At 34.0% G+C, this 26,793-nt stretch overlaps 1 protein-coding gene across 2 annotated transcripts in view; it reads left to right on the forward strand.

The window, feature by feature from the left end:
* The window catches only part of LOC126887102 (protein FAM76A), a 116,281-nt gene that overhangs the window by 8,653 nt on the left and 80,835 nt on the right, over positions 1 to 26,793 (forward strand). For both annotated transcript variants that reach the window (XM_050654440.1, XM_050654439.1), the window contains exon 4: positions 26,446 to 26,680. In XM_050654440.1, coding sequence (XP_050510397.1) covers positions 26,446 to 26,680 — 235 coding nt within the window. The remainder of the gene's footprint in view (positions 1 to 26,445; positions 26,681 to 26,793) is intronic.

Raw genomic sequence — 26,793 nt, forward strand, 5'->3', positions numbered from 1 at the left:
CAAAATAATTGCGCCGATTTCTCGAAATACAATTGCACTGCCTTCACAAAATCACTTACAACTGAAACTGTAGGTTTTTAGCCACATGTAGGTATGAAATACAGCTAATAATTCACTGTTATTACTACTTAATTTCAACAAAAAGCAGGACAATATTATAGTTACTCTTCACATCGTTAAATATCAATCAAACTTGATCATGCTTGATTGTCACACTGTGACATTCAAACAGGTGCAGTCATGAGTTTGCGTTTGCAATATACGGTGGTGCAGATGTCTGCATCAGATTTACTCTACTTTTGTTCCATCCAAATGTTCATATTCAAATCTGGAGGTGGGAAATCCACCTTTAATTAGTTGTAGCCGTATATAGGTGCGAGTTGCCCTATGACAGTCCACGCGAAGGGGTTAAAATGCTCATATGATACAGTGCATTGTCCTGATGAAAAAGCATTTTTTTCTTCTACACACTGGTTCTTTTTTAATGAATTTTTTTCTTCAGTTGTTGTAAAAGGTTACAATAATTTAAGGTTATAGAATTTATTGTTTTACCAGTTTGTAAGTAATCCACAAACAAAATTCATCTTGCATCCCAAAAAACTGATGCTAAAATCCGTGACCAGACATCTCGTAATGTGACAATTCGTAACTAGACAAGTGGTAACAGACAACTCATAACAGCGACAGTTCGTAACTACACAAATTCGTAACGTCAAAATTGAATTATTGTTTATTTTTGTTAATGTGGAAACTAACTCATTACAGTTATAATTGAAATTATGTTTTATCAATTTAACGAATCAGTACCGGGATAAACATGTTTAACACATTTTATATTTTGTGTTTCAGAATATACTAAAAGTCTTTAAATACATACAAACTTTTAACAATATTTTTAAAATTTATCCCTTTTATTGTTCCTTAAATTTGCATATACCTAGACAAAGGAATAATGAAGTAATTTATGAAATATTTAAGCTGACAACCATCTTTAGACATTCCCAACTTTCTAAGTAAACATTTTGTAAAGGAAAGATTATAATTACCTGTTATTATAATAAACCTTGTGGTTGGTTATAGCGTTGGGGTATTCAATCAACGATTAAAGTTGATAAGAAGGATTGCTTTTAATATCTTAATACATACTTGGTTTAAATACTTTTATTATTCCGAAACACGAAATATGAAATGCCTTAAAAATGTTTATCTTGATACTGATTAGTTATATTGATAAACATAATTTCATTGATAATAACTGTAATAACAGTTAGTTTCCATGTTAACAAAAATAAACAGAATAATTCAATTTGGACGTTACAAATTTGTATAGTTACGAACTGTCACTGTTACGAATTGTCCGGTTACATACGTTGCGAGATGTCATGAAACCGCTAAAATCTTCTTGGTCGATTTCTGGATAAGAACTTATTTCAGCACCAAAGAACCAGGTTCACATCACTTTTAGCCTCGTCTTTTGGTTCAGGACTATTCAGGATAATGGTGATAGACCCAAGTCTCATGTATAGTGATAAATCGACATAAAAAATCTACTTTATCCTTTTGAAAATGTTTTAAATGTTGATGAGCAAGTCACATTCAACTGTGTCTTTGTCCCTTTGTTAGTGAATATTGCTTACACAGCCCAATGAGATGCCTAGCGCTTCTACTAAATCTCTTTTAGTCACTTGACTATTTTGTAACACTGTATTCCATATTTTTTATACCATTTCTGGTGTTCTTACTGTTTTTGGACAACCTTAACATAGTTTTTCTTCAAAGCTTGTATGACCATGGTTAAATTCAACAACTCATCTTTCTGCTGTACTAATTGAAGGCAAAGAGTTCTTACATATATACTTTCAATATTTGTTTATAACTTTTCTTAGGTTTTAGGCATTCCAAAAATAAAAATTCAATCACTGCACGATACTTGATTACTTATTGATTGATCGTTAACAAGGGTCTTCTTCAAAGCTTGTAAGACCATGGTTAAATTCAGCAACTCATCTTTCTACTGTACCAATTGAAGGCAAAGAGTCCTTATATACTTTCAATATTCGTTCATAAATTCACTTAGCTTTTAAACCTTCCAAAAATAAAAATTCAATCAGTGCATGAAACTTGATTGCTTCCATTGTAAAAAAATACTGTGACAAGTCAATACTAAATGGCTTGTAAACAAAAAATGAGTTGACAGCAACGAACTGTCAATACTGATGGAATGGGCATGAAGCGAAATTTAATGCGGCCAGGATGAGATAGCGTATTCAGGGAAGGATGGAAGATAATCGCCATCTTTCGTAAAGAAAAAAATTGATAGTGGTAGTTGGTAGTTGTAGCAAATTTTCCCTGGCATTCTTTGTCTCTCTTGTATGTTGCCCGCAATCTCGCTTCACTGTTTGAATGGGACAGGGCCATTCTATCAGTATTGACAGTTCGTTGGTTGACAGATTGAAATGAAACTTCACATACGTTCATATGAAGAGTGTACCAACATAACAAAATAAGGCTAGTAGCAACACTATCTCTTATTGAAGTGAAAAACTTATTGAACAGTCTAGTATGTTGTGTGACACATATTTATGGTTGATATAGTGTGGCTTTTAAATCTGAATGTTGTCAATTAAATCTCACAATTTGGGGTTAATTTTTGCATTCATAACATTCATAATAATTGAAAAAATCTTTTCACAAACATGTCCAACTGAAATGATACGCTGCAAAGCAAAATTTTGACTATGTGGAAAATCAACTGTGAGAACATTTTGAAAATTCAATATAATTTGAATTGCTTGTGCTTTATACAAGCTTGCTATGTTTATTTTTAACAAAATATTACTTTACAAACTGATTATTTCCATTTGGAGGATAACGTTTCAATGACCTCAAGTAAAATCAGAAACTGATTGTGAAAAGTGGATCTTTTTTTCTTCCTGAAAATCCTGAAATCTCATACTATATAACCTTTGAGGAATTGAAATTAAGTTTTTAAACTTGTTTGGTAATTTGGAATTTTATTTAATTTGATGGCTAGTTCTTTGAAATAATTAAGAGTTGGTTTTTGAATGATCTTACATTACTAAGATTGGACAAATACAATATTTTCTGTCTGTAAAGAAAGCAGAATTCCATTGCTAGTTTTCATTTTTCAACAGAGGGCACTTGTCTGAAAATTTCTTGTTCTCCAAAACTTCCAAAATGTTACCAGTGCATTCCCTTTGAATATCCAACAAATGCTGCAATAAATCAGTATGTAGCCTTCCTCTTCTGATTCTTCCTGAACAAGTTCCTAACGTTGTCATCTATGGGTAGCTTTAGTGTGTATTTTATTGATTCACCTCTACCATCTAGGATAGATTGAGATTCTTGGCATATAACAATTCGTGATGAATTCTATTAAGGCCTTTGAAAACTTTTCTCCCTAAAATGTTTTTCAGTAGAGATGTAAATCGTTTGATCCTAGCAACCATGAAAGGTTCTTCATCTGTACAAACTGACTAATTTCGAGCACTCCACTTTGCTACTGTCGATAACATTTTTCACTTGTTTCAATGAGATATCCTATCCTGGTTCTAACACCGCAATCAGATATTACAAATCTAATAGCTCCTCCACAATATCAAAACTATTTGTTATGACGCTTACAAATATGCTTAACCATGCATTATATATGCCTATATCATCAAATCACAGCATGTGAAGGCACTGTTTCTGGACAAAGCTATTTGCTCCACCATGAACTTTTGGTGCGAATCACTAACATTTTGAGCTAATATTAGTAAACTCTTTTTAACTATCTTTTCTCTGTCTGAATATCTCATTTTCTTGTGTGCTAATAACAGAATTAATATAAAGTTGGCACTATCGTTTCAATTTCATCATTTTTTTATTAAACAAGCCTGGCTATAGGTTCTTGACAATGAAATCAATTCATATGTGTGATCTGATAGTACAATTGATGGTGAAATAGCCATGAACTTGCTTGTAATGGAGTTCCAGATTTAATGTTTTTAGCACTACCACATAAATTCCACATACCAAACAGCGACACTTGGAAAAGTGTTATGATGATTGAATAAGAATTGTTCACTGATTGAATTCAAATTAAGGTTTCGATTTCGGGTCTCAAAAATAAAATATTTTTAATTCTAATTGTGGTTACTGGAAGGCTTAGACCAGATATTTGTTCTATGGCAGGTCGAAAAAGCAAGAGAATATAACATTTACACACATCATCTCTTCATAGACTTTGAAAGCGTATATAACAATATAAACTTAGAATTCTTAATATAAACAATGAAAGAATTTAATATACCAACACAACTAATAGTATTGAGAAAAGAAACTCTAAAAGGAGAAAGTAAAATCTGGATACAAAAATGAATATCCGAAAACAATATATTATGTAAAAAATGGACTAAGCTAGAGAGACTATTATGCATCATGTTCGAAAAAATAATAAGAGACATTCGAGGAACAATCATTAATAAAATTGTACAAATACCAGGGTTTGCAGATGATGTTGACGTAATAGCAAAGTCAAGAAGAGAAATGATAGAGGCATTCTATTAAATAGAACGAGTTGCACAAAATAGTAGCTTTAAAATCGGTCCAACCAAAACGAAATATATGCATGCAAGTAAAAACGCAGAACTAAGGCAGTCACAAAATCTAACAATAAGAGAATACAACTTTGAAGGGGTAAAAAACTTTACATACTTGAGATCCCTAGGTATGTCTGATACCAACGTTGTATGGAGAAGTGAAGAGGTGAATAATAATTGCCAATAAATGTTATCATGGCCTAATTGGACAACTAAGATCAGATACAAAACCTTATTAAGACCAGTACTCATATATGGTTCGTAATATACCAGGTGCCAGGTATCGTAGCATTCATTAAAGGATGGTTGTGTTGGATGTGACATGTGAAAAGAATGTGAAAAGCGAAATATCAAACAAAATAAACAAACAAGTGCTAGTAGGAAAAAGAACAACAAATAGGAAGACCGAATAGGAAGAACAAATAGCAAATAATACACTAAGCATCAAAATTAACGCACCACCTTAAAAATGGGACATTTTTGATGTCTTGTATTTCCTAAACCTGTTGTCCGATTTTAGTGATTTTTTTAATATGTTATAGCTTTATTCTTCAAGAATATCGATGTAATAATATTGTTGCTAAACAGATAAGTGTCATTGTATACCGGGTGTAACAATGATAGTGTGTTTTTTCCTCAAAGTTTGGAACACCCTGTGGAATATTCTGGCGTATATAAAATATTGAAATTAAAACTCAACTATAGCCTTAGGCTTTCTTAACATTATGCTTTTTGATTCATTCGCTTATGTTGGATAGTCAAAAAGTTAGGTACTTTAACAACTAGCAACATTCTTCATCAATACAGGGTGTTTCTAAATAAGTGCGACAAACTTTAAGGAGTAATTCTGCATGAAAAAATAATCACTGTTTGCTTTATAAACATATGTCCGCAAATGCTTCGTTTCCGAGATACGGGATGTTAAATTTTTTCGTACAAACTGACGATTTATTTATTGCTCTAAGACCGGTTGAGATATGCAAATGAAATTTGCTAGGTTTTAAGAGGTAGTTATTGCGCATTTTTTGGCATACAATTAAGAATTTTATATTCACCATTGGCGTGCATATGGGTAATATCACCCGTATGCACGCCAATGGTGAATATAAAATTCTTAATTATATGTCAAAAAATGCGCAATAACTACCTCTTCAAACCTACTAAATTTTATTTGCATATCTCAACCGGTTTTAGAGCAATAAATAAATCTTCAGTTTGTAAGAAAAAATTCAACATCCCGTATCTCGGAAACAAAGCATTTGCGGACATATGTTTATTAAGCAAATGGTCATTATTTTTTCATGCAGAATTACCCCATAAAGTTTGTCGCACTTGTTTAGAAACACCTTGTATTGATGAATAACATGGCTAGTTGTTAAAGTACCTAACTTTTTGGCTATCCAACATATTTATTAAGCTCAACAGGCCTTGTAGGCCTAGGGCTAAAATGTTTACATTTCTGATTACATAAATAATATAATAAATAACTTAGTATAACTTACATAACTTATAAAACTTGTAAATTTTATTTAAATACACTTCAGTCTTTTTATACACTCCTTCACCACCTCTCTCCATCTTCTTTTGTCCAATGCTAGTTCTTTCCATCTCTCAATGTTACTTTTCTTCAAGTCTTCATATACACTGTCCTTCCATCTTTTCCTTGGCCTGCCTTTCCTCCTCTTTTGTATTGGTCTTCGTGAAAGTACCATTTTTGGCATTCGTTTACTTCCCATTCTCTCTATGTGCCCCAAGTATCGTATTCTCTGTGCTTTGATCGTCGTCGTAATCGTTGGCTCTTGATATAGTTCTTCCAATTCTTTATTGGTTCTTCTTCTCCACTGACCTTCTATTTTCACACCTCCATATATTGCTCTTTGCATTTTTCTCTCCCATCTTTCTAATAGGTCTGTTTCTGACTTTTTGAGCACCCATGTTTCACTTGCGTATGTTACTGTAGGTCTGATAACAGTCTTATAAATTCTTATTTTTTTTTTCTTGATACGTATTTGGATTTCAATAATGTGCGTAATTCTCCATATTTTTTATTTCCTTTAGCTATTCTTGCCTTTATCTCCCCTTCTTCATGACCATTTTCATCTATTTTGGCTCCCAGGTAAATAATTTCTTTGGCTTTTTTGAACGAGTATGTTTTTCTCCATCTATTTGTACTATGATGTTATTCTCTTTTTCTTTTTGGATCTCTCCCATTATCATATACTTTGTCTTTTCTTCATTTATTTTAAGTCCGAATTTTTTGGCTTCCGTTATTATGTTTTTCATTAACTTTTGTAGTTCTTTTTTGCTTGTTGCTAATAGCGTCAGATCATCTGCAAATGCTATGCATTGGTGGCCGTTTTTAAATATCGTTTGCATGTTTATTCTGCTTTTCCTGATTATTCCTTCCAATGTTAGATTGAATGCCATTGTTGATAGTGGGTCTCCTTGTCGTAATCCTTCCTTGGTTTCAACCTTTTGGATGTATACCCTTTCCAAGCTATTTCGTTTGTTGTGTTTTCCATCGTCATCTTTATCATCCTAACAATTTTACTTGGTATCTCCAGTTCTTTCATCAGTTCGTACATCTGCTGTCTATTTACTGTGTCGTAAGCCTACTTAAAGTCTATGAACAAAGCATATAGTACTGTTTTATGTTCGTAACAGGTAGTCTGTATTTCTTTTAAGGCAAATATTTGGTCAGTCGTTGATCTGTTGTTTCTAAAACCTGCCTGGTATTCCCCCAGTATTTTTTCCGAATAATGACTTAGCCTTTTTCTTATACTTTGTGCCAAGATTTTGTAAACTATTTCTAATAGTGCGATGCCTCTGTAGTTTTCGCATAGCATTCTATCACCTTTTTTATGTATAGGGCATATTCTTGCTATGGTCCACTCTTCTGGCATTTTTTCTACTTCCCATATTCTTTTTATCAGGTCATATATCTCTTTCTGTAGTCTTTTCCCTCCTGATTTTATCATTTCGGCCGATATTTCTGTTATTCCTGGGCTTTTGTTATTTTTCAAGCTCTTTATTTCGTTCTTTATTTCTTGTTCTGTGGGTATTTCTATTGCTATCTGATCATCTTCAATTTCATGGCTTGTTTCCTTTTGTACTTCGCTCTTATTTAGCAATTCTGTGAAATAGTTTTGCCAGTTTTCCATTATTTTTTCCGGCTATGGAACTTTTTGACTATCCAACATAAGCGAATGAATCAAAAAGCAAAATGTTAAGAAAGCCTAAGACTACAGTTGAGTTTTAATTTTAATATTTTATATACGCTAGAATATTCCACAGTGTGTTGAGGAAAAAACACACTATCATTGTTACACCCGGTATACAATGACACTTACCTGTTTAGCAAAAATATTATTACACGATATTCTTGAAGAATAAAGCTATAATATACTAAAAAAATCACTCAAATCGGACAACAGGTTTAGGAAATACGAGACATCAAAAATGTCCCATTTTTAAGGCGGTGCGTTAATTTTGATGCTTAGTGTATAACAACCTTAAAAATAAAAAAACTGGAGAAAAAAAACAAGAAACAGATCTGAGGAGAATTCTGGAACAGGCCAAGACCCAAAGTCTAATTCATAATAGCTAATATAAAAATGCCACAAGAAAGTAGCTTCGGAAACGTTTTATGTGCTTTTGATTTATTTTTTTGTATAATATTAAACTGTTACGAATTTAAATTGTCGTATATATTTCTTTTTTAATTGTAAACTATTCTGTAAACCTACTGTCATCTACTAAAATGGTTTTTAGTGATTCGTTTCAGTTGATATTTTCATGCATTTTGTTTTTATAGATACTTTAATTATAGTATTCCTACGTGTTTTGGCTTTTAGCAAACCAAATGGAAAAAATTTAATAATAATAACTTACCGAGATTTTCTTAGATTTTCTTCGTGTTGTTAAATGTTGAAGCACTATTTTCGGTGGCATTAAGGAAAATGAAGGATGGAATAAAAGAAGGGAACTTACCGAAAATATGTTGTCTGGTATCGTCAATTTGTCTCACGGAAAACACACACAAAATCTAATTAAAATTGTCAAAGTGTACTATACGTTCCGACCGTATGTCTGTTAACGACTGACTGACTTAACATAAAGGACAGAAGATTATGCTTACTTAGAACTGTGTTGCCAAGACGTTCCCGAATTAAAATAAATGAAATATATATTCATATTGGCGCAAACATAGCCCCCGCCCTGAAAAACCCATTTTTCAGCCAAATCTGTATGCAATTTGTGCCGAAAACACAATAAAAAAAGTAGTTCCAAATAAATACTCAAAGGACCAGGCATAAATTAATATACCAAAATTTTCAGAGTTAATTACCGTAACTCAAAAAAAATAATCGAAAAAAAATAAATAAATTCTAATGAAAAATACCTATAACTATATACAAAAGATATTACTGTAAATTTATTGATTCGGAAGAGGGCATAACTTCAAAACTGGTCGTGTAAATGTCCCTTTCGAAGTTTTTACAGTAACATTTCTAACAACTCCGTCTTTACCCGGATGAACCTCAGTAACAATGGCCAACGGCCAACAAAGTGTAGGTACATTGTCTACCTTTAAAATAACAACCGTTCCGATTTTAACATTAGGCAAATCTATATTCCATTTTTCTCTAGTTTGTAAGGTAGTCAAATATTCCAAACGCCACCTTTTCCAGAAATCTTGCACCATTCGATCGATTAACTGGAACCTATCTAACCGGTTTATATTTAAATCTGTTAAATCGTCGGCCGGCAAACTTCCTAACGGTGTTAAATTTAAAAAATGTGATGGAGTTAATACCGATATTTGAGATGAATCAGTTGGTCGACGACAAAAAGGTCTCGAATTTAAGATTGCCTCTATTTGAATTAATAGAGTATTTAACTCTTCATATGTTAACAACTGATCCCCTATGACCTTATAGAGATGCGACTTAGCGCTCTTTACATTACTTTCCCAAAGACCCCCGTGACTCGGACTTTGTGGACTTATAAATTTCCATTCCACACCGTTCAAATTTAATTCACATAACAGTGTGCATTTTGATATTCTTCCGAACTAGCAAACCGATTAATTTCACTTAAAACCGTTTTCGCACAAACAAAAGATGATCCCTGATCAGAATACAAAACCTTGCATGGGCCCCTTCTTGCTAAAAGTCTTTTAAATGCTTGCATAAAATGTGGTGTGCTTAAAGAACTCACCAATTCTAAATGAACCGCTTTTGTGCTTAAACAAACCGCTAATAAACAATACGATTTATGAACCGCCGCATTACGTTTTTTACCTAATGTAATATTTATTGGCCCAAAATAGTCAACCCCTACGTGTAAAAAGGGTTTAGTAGCAGTAACCCTCGATACCGGTAAATCTGCCATGAGCGGTGTCAAAATTTTCGGTTTATTTCTAAAACAACGATTGCATTTAAGATTTCTTGCCCCAAGAATCCAATACTTTTGACGCAATAAAGCTTCAAGCAAATATGCCCCCGTATGCATATAAATTATATGATAAAAATCAACAATCCGTTCAACTAACGTTTCTTTTCCCGGTAAAATTAGTGGATGTTTTCCCGAAAAACTAAGGGATGAATTATTAAGTCGTCCCCCCACCATAAGTAAACCGTCTTGTAAATTTGGCCGTAATTTCTTAAGCTGTGTTTTACATTGTTTGTTTTCTTTTATCATTTTTTATTTCAGTTTCAAAATGTTTTAACTGAATTAACTGAATTAAATAACATTCTGCTGTTCTTAGCGCAGTAGCCGTAATTAATTTTTGCACAGGAATTAATTTTAACAACATTAAAACCCGAACCGTAATCCGTAAAATTTTATGCCAGCTAGACTGACGTTCAACCAATTCAAGTAAGGGATGAATTTTTTCACCCTGCTTCTCCTCCTCAATAACCAAAACCTTAACCTCCGAAATATCCGATTCTAATATTGAAGAAGGCCAGTCCGATTCCCGTAATTTTATCCAACTAGGACCTTGTAACCAAAGTTCATGATTTATTAATTGTGAGGGTGTCAACCCTCTTGACAAGCAGTCCGCGGGATTATTTTTACCTTCAATATGTTGCCATGAAATATTAGGAAGGTTTTCTTTAATTTGCTGCACTCGATTAGCTACAAAAATATCTTTGGTATTTGCCGAAGTTAACCAACTCACCACCGTGGTCGAATCAGAATACGCAACTAGTTGTGAAATATGAGTAAGTTTGCTATAATTTTCAAATATTAATTTCAGCAAAGATGATAACAACAAAGCCGCGCATAATTCTAGCTTCGGAATGGTCATGGTCTTTTTTAAAGGTGCACATCTCGATTTTGCAGCAACCAGTCTCACACTCACTTCACCGCTAGAATTTACAACCCTTAAATAAACTACCCCACCGTAACCGTCTTGACTTGCATCCGCAAACCCCAAAATCATAATCGGAACATCCCTCATGGCTCCTACATGTCTAGGGACCTCAAATTTTGAAAAATCTTGCCATTCATTGCATACCTTTTCCCATGATTTTTTAATCGTATCCGGGGGTGAGTCATCCCAACCCAATTTTAGTTGCCATAACTCCCTGATCATTAACTTTAAATGCAAAATAAATGGAGCAATCAGACCAATAGGATCATAACATTTTGCAGTAAGAGATAAAATCTTACGTTTTGTACAATTTTTATCGGGGGTGGTTAACCTATAGTTCAAAACATCCCTCTGCGGATCCCATTGCATCCCTAAAACTTTAGTCTCCGATTTAAATGTAACCGAATTTTGTAAACGTTTTTCCAGCGGAATTTCTGATAACAAATTGTCCAAATTAGTCGACCATTTAACTAAGTCAAAACAACCACCTTTGAAGAGATTTACCGATTGATTATATAATTCTTTAGCTTCAATTTCGTCCGGAACACTCGTTAAAAAATCATCCATATATAGCCCCGAAGAAATATATTTTTTAGCTAAAGGATAATCTTTGCCATCTTCATTTATCAATTGCTGAACCGTCCGTAGCGCTAAAAAAGGTGACGCCCTTAAACCGAACGCAACCACCGTAAATTCATACGTTTTTATTTCCTCGTTTGGATCAAATCTCCATAATATTCTTTGAAACCGCCAGTGATCTTGTACTAATTTTATTTGTAAAAACATCTTTTTTAAATCCGAACTCAATGCTACTGGAAAAAGCCGAAAATTTATTAATAAAGTGCATATGTCCGCCTGCAGTTTAGGCCCGCTATGCAATAAATCATTCAAAGAGACATCACTGTCTGAAGGGCAAGATGCATCCAATACAATACGTATAGGTGTACTTAAACTCTCTAATTTTATTACAGGGTGATGACTAATATAAAAGGATAAGTCACAATCTTCTTTTTCCAATAATTTTAAGTATCCTTGATCCAAAAAATCCTGCATAATTTTATTGTAATCCGCACGCAAGCTGTCCGATTTTGTTAACCGTTTTTCCAAGGTTTTTAACCGATTTTCCGCCGAAACCCTTGAATTTCCCAAATTTTTTGGTGAACTTTTAAAAGGTAATGCAACAGTAAACCGGCCCGATATATCCCTGGAAACCGTGGTTTTATAAATATTTTCACATTCTATAGCGTCTAAATCCGGAATTTCCCGTTTTGGAACCTGCTCTAATTCCCAAAATTTTGTCAAAATTTGTTCAATCGATGTTTCTTCCCTTAAAGTGAGCAAATTTATGGGAGTGGAATATTCCGTATCCACCTGACCCATAATAACATACCCGAACGTTGTTTCTAAAGCCGCCCCTAAACCTGAAGAACTCAAAATCCGATTACCGCCGAAAAGAATAGGAAAAAACTGCGCACCGATTATGCCATCGATTGATTTAGGTTCAAAAAACTTATCGTCCGCTAATTGTAAATTTTTAAATTCCGATAAAGTTTGCAAATTTAATTTCGTTTTTGGCAATTTATCTGTAATATGATCAATAACTAAAGCTTGAACATCGTATTTTTTAGTCTGATCAAAACGCGAAGCGATAATAATGTCCGTTACTCCCCTTACCGACTGAGAGTTTTGTCCCAAACCTTGTACCGAAGAATTAATTTTTGTATATCTAAGACCTAGTTTTTTACAACATTCCGTGGTCAAAAGATTACACTGACTACCGTTGTCCAAAATAAACCGCGCCGTTGCATTTTGTAAAGGACTATTTAACACACATACCGTTACCGTTGCTAATAAAACCGTTTTGTCCTGATTTCTACTCAAAAAACTAGAATTTTGAAACGCACAATTAACTGAACCCGAATTGTGGTTATTGGAACCCGTTTCTGGAATACCGACACCAGAATTTGGTTGATTATTTTGATTATTTTCCTTCGCACCCCTTATTTCCGGTTTTCCTGCGCATAAAAGAAAATGATGATTCTTGGCACACTGGGCACACGGTCTTTTTAAGCACTGTCTTACACCATGTGACTGGGAAAAACACAGAAAGCATAAATTATTATTTTTTACCAAATCGTACCTTTGTGTAGGATTCATAGCCTTTTTTCATTAGCCTGAATTTTTTCACCCTGCTTCTCCTCCTCAATAACCAAAACCTTAACCTCCGAAATATCCGATTCTAATATTGAAGAAGGCCAGTCCGATTCCCGTAATTTTATCCAACTAGGACCTTGTAACCAAAGTTCATGATTTATTAATTGTGAGGGTGTCAACCCTCTTGACAAGCAGTCCGCGGGATTATTTTTACCTTCAATATGTTGCCATGAAATATTAGGAAGGTTTTCTTTAATTTGCTGCACTCGATTAGCTACAAAAATATCTTTGGTATTTGCCGAAGTTAACCAACTCACCACCGTGGTCGAATCAGAATACGCAACTAGTTGTGAAATATGAGTAAGTTTGCTATAATTTTCAAATATTAATTTCAGCAAAGATGATAACAACAAAGCCGCGCATAATTCTAGCTTCGGAATGGTCATGGTCTTTTTTAAAGGTGCACATCTCGATTTTGCAGCAACCAGTCTCACACTCACTTCACCGCTAGAATTTACAACCCTTAAATAAACTACCCCACCGTAACCGTCTTGACTTGCATCCGCAAACCCCAAAATCATAATCGGAACATCCCTCATGGCTCCTACATGTCTAGGGACCTCAAATTTTGAAAAATCTTGCCATTCATTGCATACCTTTTCCCATGATTTTTTAATCGTATCCGGGGGTGAGTCATCCCAACCCAATTTTAGTTGCCATAACTCCCTGATCATTAACTTTAAATGCAAAATAAATGGAGCAATCAGACCAATAGGATTATAACATTTTGCAGTAAGAGATAAAATCTTACGTTTTGTACAATTTTTATCGGGGGTGGTTAACCTATAGTTCAAAACATCCCTCTGCGGATCCCATTGCATCCCTAAAACTTTAGTCTCCGATTTAAATGTAACCGAATTTTGTAAACGTTTTTCCAGCGGAATTTCTGATAACAAATTGTCCAAATTAGTCGACCATTTAACTAAGTCAAAACAACCACCTTTGAAGAGATTTACCGATTGATTATATAATTCTTTAGCTTCAATTTCGTCCGGAACACTCGTTAAAAAATCATCCATATATAGCCCCGAAGAAATATATTTTTTAGCTAAAGGATAATCTTTGCCATCTTCATTTATCAATTGCTGAACCGTCCGTAGCGCTAAAAAAGGTGACGCCCTTAAACCGAACGCAACCACCGTAAATTCATACGTTTTTATTTCCTCGTTTGGATCAAATCTCCATAATATTCTTTGAAACCGCCAGTGATCTTGTACTAATTTTATTTGTAAAAACATCTTTTTTAAATCCGAACTCAATGCTACTGGAAAAAGCCGAAAATTTATTAATAAAGTGCATATGTCCGCCTGCAGTTTAGGCCCGCTATGCAATAAATCATTCAAAGAGACATCACTGTCTGAAGGGCAAGATGCATCCAATACGATACGTATAGGTGTACTTAAACTCTCTAATTTTATTACAGGGTGATGACTAATATAATAGGATAAGTCACAATCTTCTTTTTCCAATAATTTTAAGTATCCTTGATCCAAAAAATCCTGCATAATTTTATTGTAATCCGCACGCAAGCTGTCCGATTTTGTTAACCGTTTTTCCAAGGTTTTTAACCGATTTTCCGCCGAAACCCTTGAATTTCCCAAATTTTTTGGTGAACTTTTAAAAGGTAATGCAACAGTAAACCGGCCCGATATATCCCTGGAAACCGTGGTTTTATAAATATTTTCACATTCTATAGCGTCTAAATCCGGAATTTCCCGTTTTGGAACCTGCTCTAATTCCCAAAATTTTGTCAAAATTTGTTCAATCGATGTTTCTTCCCTTAAAGTGAGCAAATTTATGGGAGTGGAATATTCCGTATCCACCTGACCCATAATAACATACCCGAACGTTGTTTCTAAAGCCGCCCCTAAACCTGAAGAACTCAAAATCCGATTACCGCCGAAAAGAATAGGAAAAAACTGCGCACCGATTATGCCATCGATTGATTTAGGTTCAAAAAACTTATCGTCCGCTAATTGTAAATTTTTAAATTCCGATAAAGTTTGCAAATTTAATTTCGTTTTTGGCAATTTATCTGTAATATGATCAATAACTAAAGCTTGAACATCGTATTTTTTAGTCTGATCAAAACGCGAAGCGATAATAATGTCCGTTACTCCCCTTACCGACTGAGAGTTTTGTCCCAAACCTTGTACCGAAGAATTAATTTTTGTATATCTAAGACCTAGTTTTTTACAACATTCCGTGGTCAAAAGATTACACTGACTACCGTTGTCCAAAATAAACCGCGCCGTTGCATTTTGTAAAGGACTATTTAACACACATACCGTTACCGTTGCTAATAAAACCGTTTTTTCCTGATTTCTACTCAAAAAACTAGAATTTTGAAACGCACAATTAACTGAACCCGAATTGTGGTTATTGGAACCCGTTTCTGGAATACCGACACCAGAATTTGGTTGATTATTTTGATTATTTTCCTTCGCACCCCTTATTTCCGGTTTTCCTGCGCATAAAAGAAAATGATGATTCTTGGCACACTGGGCACACGGTCTTTTTAAGCACTGTCTTACACCATGTGACTGGGAAAAACACAGAAAGCATAAATTATTATTTTTTACCAAATCGTACCTTTGTGTAGGATTCATAGCCTTAAATTTATCACACCTACCCAAAAAATGTGACGATTTTTTACATAAAACACAAAAAGGCATTCTGTTATTGTTTTTATTCTCATGCTGGCTTACAAAAAATGATTTCGAATTTTTATTTTTATGATCGAATCTGTGTTGCCAAGACGTTCCCGAATTAAAATAAATGAAATATATATTCATATTGGCGCAAACACTACGTTTTTATTAGATTTTCATATTTTGTTTATACAGTGCTAGTCAAAAGTCCGTACCCCCCTCTTATCTTTTGAACGGTTATACCTATAATAGTGAAATTTGGAGGGAGGAAATAAACGGACGTAAGCTTCTTAACTAGTCATGACAGGTGACGTAATAGTCACAGATGACGTTACAGAGCCACTGTGACCGATAATTTTAAATGGGACCTTATGGCAAGTAATACCTCATTTGAAAGGTATTCAAAATACCTATTCAGTCATATTAATTTTTTTGGGTTTAAGTTGATTTTGATTTTGGTGAATAAATTAAATAAATATAATATTGTAGTTTCGCATTTAATTATTAAAAATGCAAATGTCCGCCTATGGTTTTTTTGTCAAAACAGTTGACGTTTTTCAATTCTCTTGTAGCTTTTACGACAACATCAACCTTTTTGACAAGTAATCATAGGCGGAATTTAGAATTTTTATTAATTAAATGCGAAACTACAATTTTATATTGATTTCATTTATTCATCAAAATTAGCTTAAACTCAAACAAAATTAGTATGTTTGAATAGGTATTTTCAATACCTTTCAAACGATGTATCACTTCTCATAAGGTCTCATTTAAAATTATCTGTCACAGTGACGCTGTAAAGTCATCTGTCACTATTACGTCACGTGTCATGACTAGTTAAGAAGCTTGCATCCGTTTATTTCCTTCCTCCAAATTTCACTATTATAGGTATAACCGTTCAAAAGATACGAGGGGGGTACGGACTTTTGACTAGCACTGTATATAGCACTCGACCATGAAAAAGTGTTTGACAACATAAAACACAATGCAATGATAAACATGCATAAACAAGATAAACATTGCTAATATTGATGGGAAAGATATAGAGTTATCCAGAATCTCTACTGGAATCAAAAAGCATGAGTGAGACTGAACAAATCAACGAACACAAAGGAATATGAAATTTTAAGAGGGGTGTATTTTGTCTCCTTTGCTGTTCAACCTCTATGTGGAGAATGTTTTTGCAGAGGCACTTGAAGGCACTGACTGTGGTATAAAGATCAACGGGCACTCGATAAATAACATTCGTTACGCCGACGATATCGCGATAATCACAGATAATGAACATGATATGTAGTTATGCTAAATAAAATAAATACCGCAGGAAAAACATATGGCTTGAAGATAAATTCTGGAAAAACTAAATGTATGGCAATAAGGAAGGGTGCACTTTTAAGAGTACAACTGCAAGTAGATAAAGCTCCAATCGAGCAAGTGAAAACATTTAAATACTTGGGAATGATGGTGAATGACCAATGGGATTCTCAACAAGAAATAAAATGCCGTATCGAACTAGCAAGACAAGCTTTTATTAAATTTAAACCGCTATTTTGTAACTGCAATCTTTCCTTCAATCTCCGTTACAGAATGGTTAAGTGGTATGTATGGTCCATATTGTTATTGGGACCGTGCAAGTTCGGCAAAGCGACCCCTATTTCTACGCTCTGTACTTTTATTCGCACTTTTAATTATATTGGTCAATTATATTAGTCCTGGTTACTGGATAATTGTCAAGGCCATAGTCCAAAAAAATAGTAAGAAGAAAAAATAAGATTCAGGTTATGTTATGAAAACGTGAACAATAATTGTATGTAGTAAATAAAATTAGTTATTAAAATGCAGTACTGCACTCAAAATACAATTAATTAAATTTACCTTTATATAATAATTGCATATCATATCAATATTGTGGAGCAGTATTATAATTTTTCTGCTTCAATGACATGGTATGAAATATATGTCAATTTGACAATTTCAATTGACAATATGAATTATTTAAGATTGTTGCAATATTTCTCCGTGACTCGCGCACGGTCGTTTCTCGTTTCCCTTCCAAGTACTTGCATACCGCGAATACAGCATGGAGACATGGACGTTGAAAATATCTTCCATTAATAAGTTGGAGGCCTTCAAAATGTGGACCTTACGAATAATGTTCCGCATACCATGGACAAATATGGTGAGAAACGAGGTAGTCTTAAGAAGAGCAAATACTGAGACAGAATTGCTCAACTTGATCAAGGCACGAAAAATTGGATACCTGGGCCATATCCTTAGAGGGGAAAAATACGGAATGCCTCAACTAATCATCCAAGAAAAGATTGATGGCAAGAGAGGAGTAGGTCGCAAACAAATGTCGTGGCTGCGAAATATAAAGAACTGGACAGGCATAATTAACACTGGCCCACTCTTGCATGCCGCAAAATACAGATCTGACCTTAAGATAATTCGCCAAATACTGCGAGTTTTTGAAACTTAATCTCGCTTCTCGGATCCTCGCATTTTTTTCGTTTTCTTTTGTTCCAGCCTCCTTCGGAGAGTCCTCTAGGTTCCTTTTCAGTGTGGATGTTTGAAATCGATCTTTTTCTTGGCCTCCCTCGTTTATTTCTTTGTGCTGTTGTCCGTTCCCGTACCACTCTAAATGTTTTTTTAATATATCATCCATTATCGTATTTCTTACTTTCATTTTTTCTCTAATGGCCTCACTTCTTCCATCATCAAGTAAAGTTAAACCGGACCACCTTCTCCAGTACATCATTTCGGTTGAGACAAATTTTTGTGAGGTATTTTTTATAGATAACCCAAGTTTCCGACCCATACGTCAGTACTAAGTACTAGCTGAATCATAGTCTGGCATATTCAGCCGGTTTCCGAAACGTTATTCAAATCTCCGATCATCTAATCGGCTGTCAGATTTGATCAACTGTTAACCTGTGATGGGTTTCTCAAACGCCAATTATTGTAAAATTGCATGATCATAGATCATGTAATCGATGATCTGACATACAATTTGGTAGCGATACTGTCACAATTGGCTGTTATCCTTCAAAATTTCAATTATATTAACCTCTAAATCCAAACTTGTATCTTTAGATTCTAAAGGTGCATTCTCTCTTACGTACTGTCACTTTTGTTTGGAGCAAGAATTGAACGAGAGCATTTTAAAAATGAGGCTAGGTAATGTGACGAGAGTTGGAGATATAAAACAGTTTATTTATGATCTATAATATTTTATAATCGTATTTTTATTTTTGGTCTATATATTTACTTTTTATATTTATTTTTAATTTATTTACCGGCTGTTTTATTGTCTTCAAAGTTAGCTGCTATAATTTCTCACACGTTTTCCCTCTTATTTACATCGCTATAATCATTATGTTCTGCTTTTTAGAGCTCTGGCCTCTCAAAAAATAGCTCTATGGGTCTAGCATCCTTGTTATCTTACATTTTTTAAAGAAAAAAAAATTAAATTATATAATCAAATATAAAAAATGTCCGAGATATCCATGTTCTGCAAGTTAAATAAATATTTTAAATTATTTCTTCCACAAAAAATCTTATTTTTATTGAATAATATGATTTATATCATTTATATATGTGTTATTTGACAATTTTTTCCCGGTATTTGTTAATTACAGTAATTAAAAAACTAAAAAAAACTTTTAACAGCCCGTTAATCGACGGATAGTCGCAGATTAGGTAACAGTCCATTTTTACCGCCGTTTGACAAGCGAAACTGATTAATCGACCTTTCGGAGACTCAAAACACTCATGATCGGCTGTTAACTAACGATTAATCTTTTGTCAGGTGATCGACTGTTGTTAAAACTAGTTTGTTTGACGTTTCTGACGCATTTAATCTATTGTTAATCGTCGATTACATAATTTTTGAGATGATCATCCTTTCGGAAACCGGGCGTATGTCTGATATCGTTGTTAGGTTTTTATTCCATAAGATTGGATATAGTGCTTTTATCGCTATGCAATGCTATTTTTCCCTTTCTTATTATTTTAGTATATCCTTATATGTCTCGTCTTCATTTATTATAACTCCTTGGTATTTAAGCCAACGGCTCCAACCACTAGCAGAAAATATTATTGGAGAGTATCAGACGGGCTTCCGACGGGGAAGATCAAATATTTACAGTCAAACAGATCTTGAGCAAATCATGGGAACACGACATTGATGTCTACAACGTGTTTATAGACTTCAAACAGGCAAACGACTCAGTCAAAAGGAACAAACTCTACAATATATTGGCTGAATTGGCAATACAACACAAGCTAATTAGACTCATTAAAGCCACAATGGATGAAACTGAGGCATGTGTACGAATACAAAACCACTGGACAGACTTTTTCAAAATTTCGCAGGGACTAAAGCAGGGAGATGGGCTGGCCCCAACTTTGTTTAACCTGGCACTGGAGTATGCGGTTAGGCAAATGCAAACTGGACGAGGAAACCTACTGACCAACCGAACGGTTCAACTGGCCGCTTATGCCGGTGATATTAATATGAGTAGAACATCAATAGGAGCACAAGAAACATACGCAGAGTTAAAAACGCAAACAAAAAGGCTAGGTCTGGAAGTTAACACAGAAAAAACAAAAATAATGATACAGACGAGAAGAAATATAGTCCCACAAAGCATTATACATCAAGATGACATTGAAACGGTTGGAAAGTTTACATACCTGGGAGTAGAACTATATGCCAACGGATCAGAAGAGAAATACGAAAGAGAATAACGCAGGCAAACAGAGCTTATTTTGCCCTCTCCCATATATTTCGGTCTAAAAATGTCTAACGAAATACAAAGATGAGAATCTATAAAACCTTAATTCGACCAATAGCATGCTATGGCAGTGAAGCATGAGTCCTGAAAGAAACATCCAAAAACAAACTCGACACATTCGAAAGGAAAGTACTGAGGAGAATACTAGGACCTGTGAGGGAAAACGGAATCTTCAGAAGTCGATACAACAACGAGCTTCATCAACTTTATAAGGAAACACCCCTTTCAGACTTCATTAGAATACAAAGATTGCAATGGGCCGGACATGTGATAAGAATGGGAGAGGCTACCAAAAAAAGCACTGAATGCTAGAATGCAGGGAAAGAGACCGGTTGGAAAGCCAAGAAAGAGCTGGGAAGACACAGTAAACAGCGACGCACAAGCCCTTTTAGGAGTCCGTGTATGGAGAAGAACAACCACAGACAAGCAAGGGTGGAGGCAAAAAAATAAAGGAGGCCAAGGCTCAATTTGGGCTGTAGTGCCTTAGAAGAAGGTGTTCATACTGGGCAGTACACGACGCAAATATTAAAATAGTAAAACAGCTCTCATACCTGCTCGTACAGATAAGTAAAGACGCGGACGGCAGCGAGGAGGAGAATAATGCTTGCTAACAAAGCATACTTCTATCTGTCGCAGGTGTTTGGATCCAAATGCGTCCATAGAGAAATAAAGTTCAAAATATTATATAAAACCATCATATGACTAATAGCAACATAATATGGTGTAGAAAGATGATCATGACAAAAAAGATAATAAACCTTATTAATACTAATTTACTATTTGAATTGGGAAATAAGCCACAATTTAAGTTTCAAATTGATTTTATTGTGGCTTATTTCCTAATTAATTGGTAAATTACATAAGATGTCACAAAGAAATAGCTTCAGAATTTATTAATACTTTTAAAAGAAAGATAATAACGAGAACATCTAGTAGAAGGCTTAGTGGATCTATGGTGGGAAGGCGGCCAGTAGGAAGACCAAGGAAGAGGTGGATAGTCGAAGTGAGACCGATGCTAAAGAGATATTGAGGGTGGATAACTGGATGAGAGAAAGGTCAGGGTAGGGCCTTGGGCTATAGCGCCATAGGATAGGGAGAGGGTATTCTTTCTGCTCAAAATTTTGTACTATTCCACTTTCTGTTTCTAGATATTCTCCTGTGCTTCCTATAGTCATGCATTGTGTCTTTGGTATATTTATATCCCACATTTTGTAAATTCATTTTATTATCTACTGTTTTAAAGCGCTGCATAGATAAACCAGGGCGGATCTGTGAAAAAAGGTCTATTTTGGAATGTGCAAGGTGGAATTCGGATTTTTCCGAATAATAGTTCCAACTTCAACAATAATAATTGACTTATGCTCCTTCTCAAATATGCCCGGAACATTAATAAAAAAATTAAAGTATTTAAAAATTTCGAAAAACAACGATTTTTTTCTACTTTCTTTGCTTATAACTTTAAAACAATTCATTTTGGAACAAAGTCGTAGGGAAATAAAATTGAATTTTGTATGATAAACGACTGGTAAAAAATGTCTTAAATTATTACCCTTTCTGCAAAAATAGCAATAAATACAAAATAAGGGGGCAAAATAAGCCTGTTTTTATTCAATGTTTTTCAACCTCTTTGGTTGCACTTAGAACTTTCGAAATTCGTTTAGAAAATTCGTACAACATACTTAAATCGTTCACCAAATTTCATTAAAATCGACTCAATAGATTTTGCAGAATAATTTTGCAATCTATTTTTTGTTCAAATTTTTTAAAAACTTTCTGAAGAAAAAGTAGATTATTTAGAAGTTTGCTAATTTTTTTAGATATAAAGAAGTTCTCTACCTATCTAATACACTTTACAGATTTAAAATCGGATTATTTAAGCGGCCTCAGCACTGTTTTAAATTTATAAACAATTTATTGGCTTATAAACAAATACAGTGAGAACGTTTGAGTTGGCATAAATTCATTTTCTCGAGAATAGGCGTCTCTGGAGATAAATCCCGAAACAGGTCGATTTTTATTTTTAAATTTTAGTTTTTTTGTATATATATCATACTAGTGACGTCATCCATCTGGGCGTGATGAGGTAATCGATGATTTTTTTAATGAGAATAGGTGCCGTGTGATAGCTCAATCGAAAGGCTATTCAATTTTGTATTCACTAATATAAACATTAACATAACTATACAGGGTTTGAATAAAAAAAAATTTGAATTAAATTAGTTCCTATATTTAAATTACGTCATCACACCCAGATAGATGACGTCACTAGTATGATATTTATGCCAAAAAAATATAATTTAAAAATAAAAGTCGATCTGTTTCAGGATTTATCTCCTTCTTCTTCTTCAAGTGCCGTCTCCTAATCGGAGGTTGGATATCATCATCACTATCTTTACTCTATCCACCGCTGCTCTAAAGAGTTCTATAGAACTGCATCTAAACCAGTCCCTTAAATTCTTTAACCATGACACTCTCCTTCTTCCTATACTCCTTCCGCCTCTTATCTTTCCCTGTATTATCAGTCTTAGCATTTCATATCGCGGTCCCCTCATTACGTGTCCCAGATATTGTAACTTTCTTATTTTTATTGTGTTTATTATTTCGCATTCTTTACCCATTTCTCGCAGTACTTCCGTGTTCGTTTTCCTCTGTGTCCATGCTATTCTAAGCATTCTTCTGTAACACCACATTTCAAATGACTGTAGCTTATTTATGTGTTCTTGCTTTAATGTCCAGCTTTCAAGTCCATATTGTAGTATCGAGAACACGTAGCATCTCAAAGCTCTTGCTCTCAGTTCTAAGCTAAGGTCTTTGTTGCAGAGAACTGTTTTCATTTTTACAAACGCATTTCTTGCTATTTCTATCCTGGTCCTTATTTCTGTTGTTTGATCATTTTTCTCTGAAATCCAGGTTCCTAGGTATTTGTATTTATCAACCCTTTCTATCGGTACATTTCCCAAATGTATGCTTGTTTGTATGTTTGTTTTCTTAGTTATTATCATGTATTTAGTCTTTTTTATATTCATTTTTAGTCCATATTCTTTACAGAAATTGTTTGTTTTGTTCAGTAGTAGTTGGAGTTGTTCAGCAGAGCTTGCTATAATCACGGTGTCATCTGCATATCTTATGTTGTTAATAGATCTTCCGTTAATTATTATTCCTTCACTTTGAGATAGCAATGCTTCTTCAAAAATGGCTTCACTATATGCATTAAAGAGTAATGGAGACATAATACATCCCTGCCGAACTCCTCTCCTGATTTCAATTTCTGGACTGGGTTCGTTATCTATTACAATTTGTGCTCTTTGATTCCAGTAAAGGTTTGTTATTATTCGTAAGTCCCTTTTGTCTATGTTTTTTGTCTTTAGAATTTGGACTAATTTTTCATGTCTTACTTTGTCAAAAGCCTTCTCAAAATCAACGTAACAAACATGCACATCCACATTCATGTCCATGCATCTTTGAGCTAACACATTAAAAGCAAATAACGCCTCTCTGGTTCCTAGTCCGTTTCTGAACCCAAACTGACTATCATCTATTCCTTCTTCTAGTTTTTTGTTTATACGACCATGTATTATTTTCAAGAATAATTTGAGAATGTGACTTATTAATGATATTGTTCTGTATTCACTGCAATCTTTAGCGTTTGTATTTTTAGGGATAGCACAAAAGGTTGAGAGTAACCATTGTTTTGGTATGTTTCCTGTTTTGTACACTGTGTTAAACAAGTCTACGATAATGTCTAAGGTTTCATCATTTATACATTTTAAGCTTTCTACTGGGATTTGGTCTGGACCTACTGCTTTACCATTTTTGCTGTTTTTTAATGCCGATTTAATTTCTTCTTTTAATATCTTCAAAACCGTATCATCTTCTACTTCGACTTCCATCTGCTCTGTTCTATTGTCTTTGAACAATTCATTTATGTATTCTGTCCATCTCTTTAATTTTTCGTTAGTACTCAACACAAGTTTCCCATCTGTATCTTTTAGTATTCCCGGTTTTCTTTTTCTGTTGATCTGCGTTAATTCCTTAATTTTTTTATGTGTGTTAAAATTATCATGTCTTTTCTGGTGTTCTTCTATTTCTGCGCATTGTTCTTTTAACCACTGTTCTTTAGCCTGTTTAATTTTGGATTTTATTTGTTTATCCACATTTTTGTACATCTGATTATCTTTGTTTTTATGCTGACGTCTTTCTTCCATTAAATCTAAGATTTCCTCCGTCATCCATTGTTTCTTTTTGTATCTGGTTGGTGTAAGAATTTCTTTTTGACATTTATCTATTTCTGTCTTTATTAATAACCATTTTGTCTCTGTTTCAGTATTTTGCTGGATTTGTTCTTTAACATTCATTAAACGGTTATTAATTTCATCTGTCAGGCGTTGTTTTATGAGTGGGTTTCTTAGTTTACTTGTATCGATTTTTACATCTGTTGTTCTGCGTTTTATTATTTTCATTTTGAGCCCAATTTTGGTCACTACTGGGTTGTGATCTGATCCTATGTCGGCACCTGGATAGGTTTTTGAAGATATAATTGCGTTCTTGTATCTTTGTCTAATCAATACATAATCTATTTGGTTTCTTACAATTCTCCCTTCTTGATCTGCTGGTGACTTCCAGGTATATAGTCTTCTCTTTGGCATTTTAAACAATGTATTAGTATGACAAAATTATTGTTTTGGCAAAATTCGATAAGCCTGTCACCTCTTTCGTTTCTGTTGCCCAGACCATATCCTCCTGTACATTCTTCTACTTTTTCGTCACCAACCTTTGCGTTAAAATCTCCCATTATAATTGTAACATCCTGCGTTTTAATGGATTTTAAAATATTGTCTAGGTCTTCGTAGAAAGTTTCAATATCGCTCTCTGGTTTGTCCGCAGTCGGAGCATAAACTTGTATTATGTTTAATTTGGGAGTCTCCCATTCTCAAGAAAATAAATTTATTCCAACTCAAACGTCCTCATTGTATTTGTTTATAAGCCAAAATATTGTTTATAACTTTAAAACAGTGCTGAGGCCTCTTAAATAATCCGATTTTAATTCTGTAAAGTGTATTACATAGGTAGAGAACCTCTTTATCTACAAAAAAATTAGCAAACTTCTAAATGGTCTACTTTTTGTTCAGAAAGTTTTAAAAAAATTTGATTTTTTTTTAAATTTAGATTGCAAAATTATTATGCAAAATCTATTAGGTCGAATTTAATGAAATTTGGTGGACGGTTTAAGTATGCTGTAAGAATTTTCTAAGTCAATTATAAAGGTTCTAAGTGCAACCACCAAAGTGGTTGAAAAACATTGAATAAAAACCGTCTTTTTTGCCCCCTTATTTTCTATTTATTGCTATTTTCCAGAAAGGGTAATAATTTAAGACATTTTAAACCAGTCGTATATTATACAAAATTCAATTATCTTTATTTTCGTTCGTTACGACTTTGTTCCAAAATGAATCGTTTTAAAGTTATATGCAATGAAAGTAGAAAAAAATCGAAATTTTTAAATATTTAAATTTTTTTATTAATGTTCCGGGCATATTTGAGAAGGAGCGAGCATAAGTCAATTATAATTATTGAAGTTGTCGCCTAACTTTATCTGCAAAAATCCGAATGCCACCTCAAAACAGATCCGTCCTGGTCTAAAATAAATTTTAAACAGGACTGGAGAGAGGGACCCTGTTTAAAACATTTTGTTTGTACGAAAATCTTAGAATATTGTATTAAATATTGAATATTGTTTTATAATTATGGACATTTTTTAGTTTTCAATGTTTGTGAAATATTGTCTTTATCTTTTTAATTAGGCCTCGAAGCCATAACAAACGGCCGAATCGTCCAGATGTTACAAAAATACCGCCACCAGAAGATGTGCCTCCAATCAAAATAGCCCGCAACAATTCTGGCGGACCAGGAAGAGGGGACCTTGATCCAAATAGTTCAGATCATGTAGTCGCGATGACACAACTAAAAGAGCAAATTGCCAGCCTCCAAAAACAGTTGTCCCAGAAGAATTCGGAGCTACTCAACAAAGATAAAATGGTTTGTTTATTTTTTTTTTGTACAATTCCAAATAAAATAATCTGGTTTATTTAATAGTCTCCTCATGTCTTGAGCATTACTTGGTTCACCTATGGTGAACCAACGACAAATAG

The sequence above is a fragment of the Diabrotica virgifera genome, chromosome 6 (genome assembly GCF_917563875.1).
Source record: "Diabrotica virgifera virgifera chromosome 6, PGI_DIABVI_V3a".
Lineage (NCBI taxonomy): Eukaryota > Metazoa > Arthropoda > Insecta > Coleoptera > Chrysomelidae > Diabrotica > Diabrotica virgifera.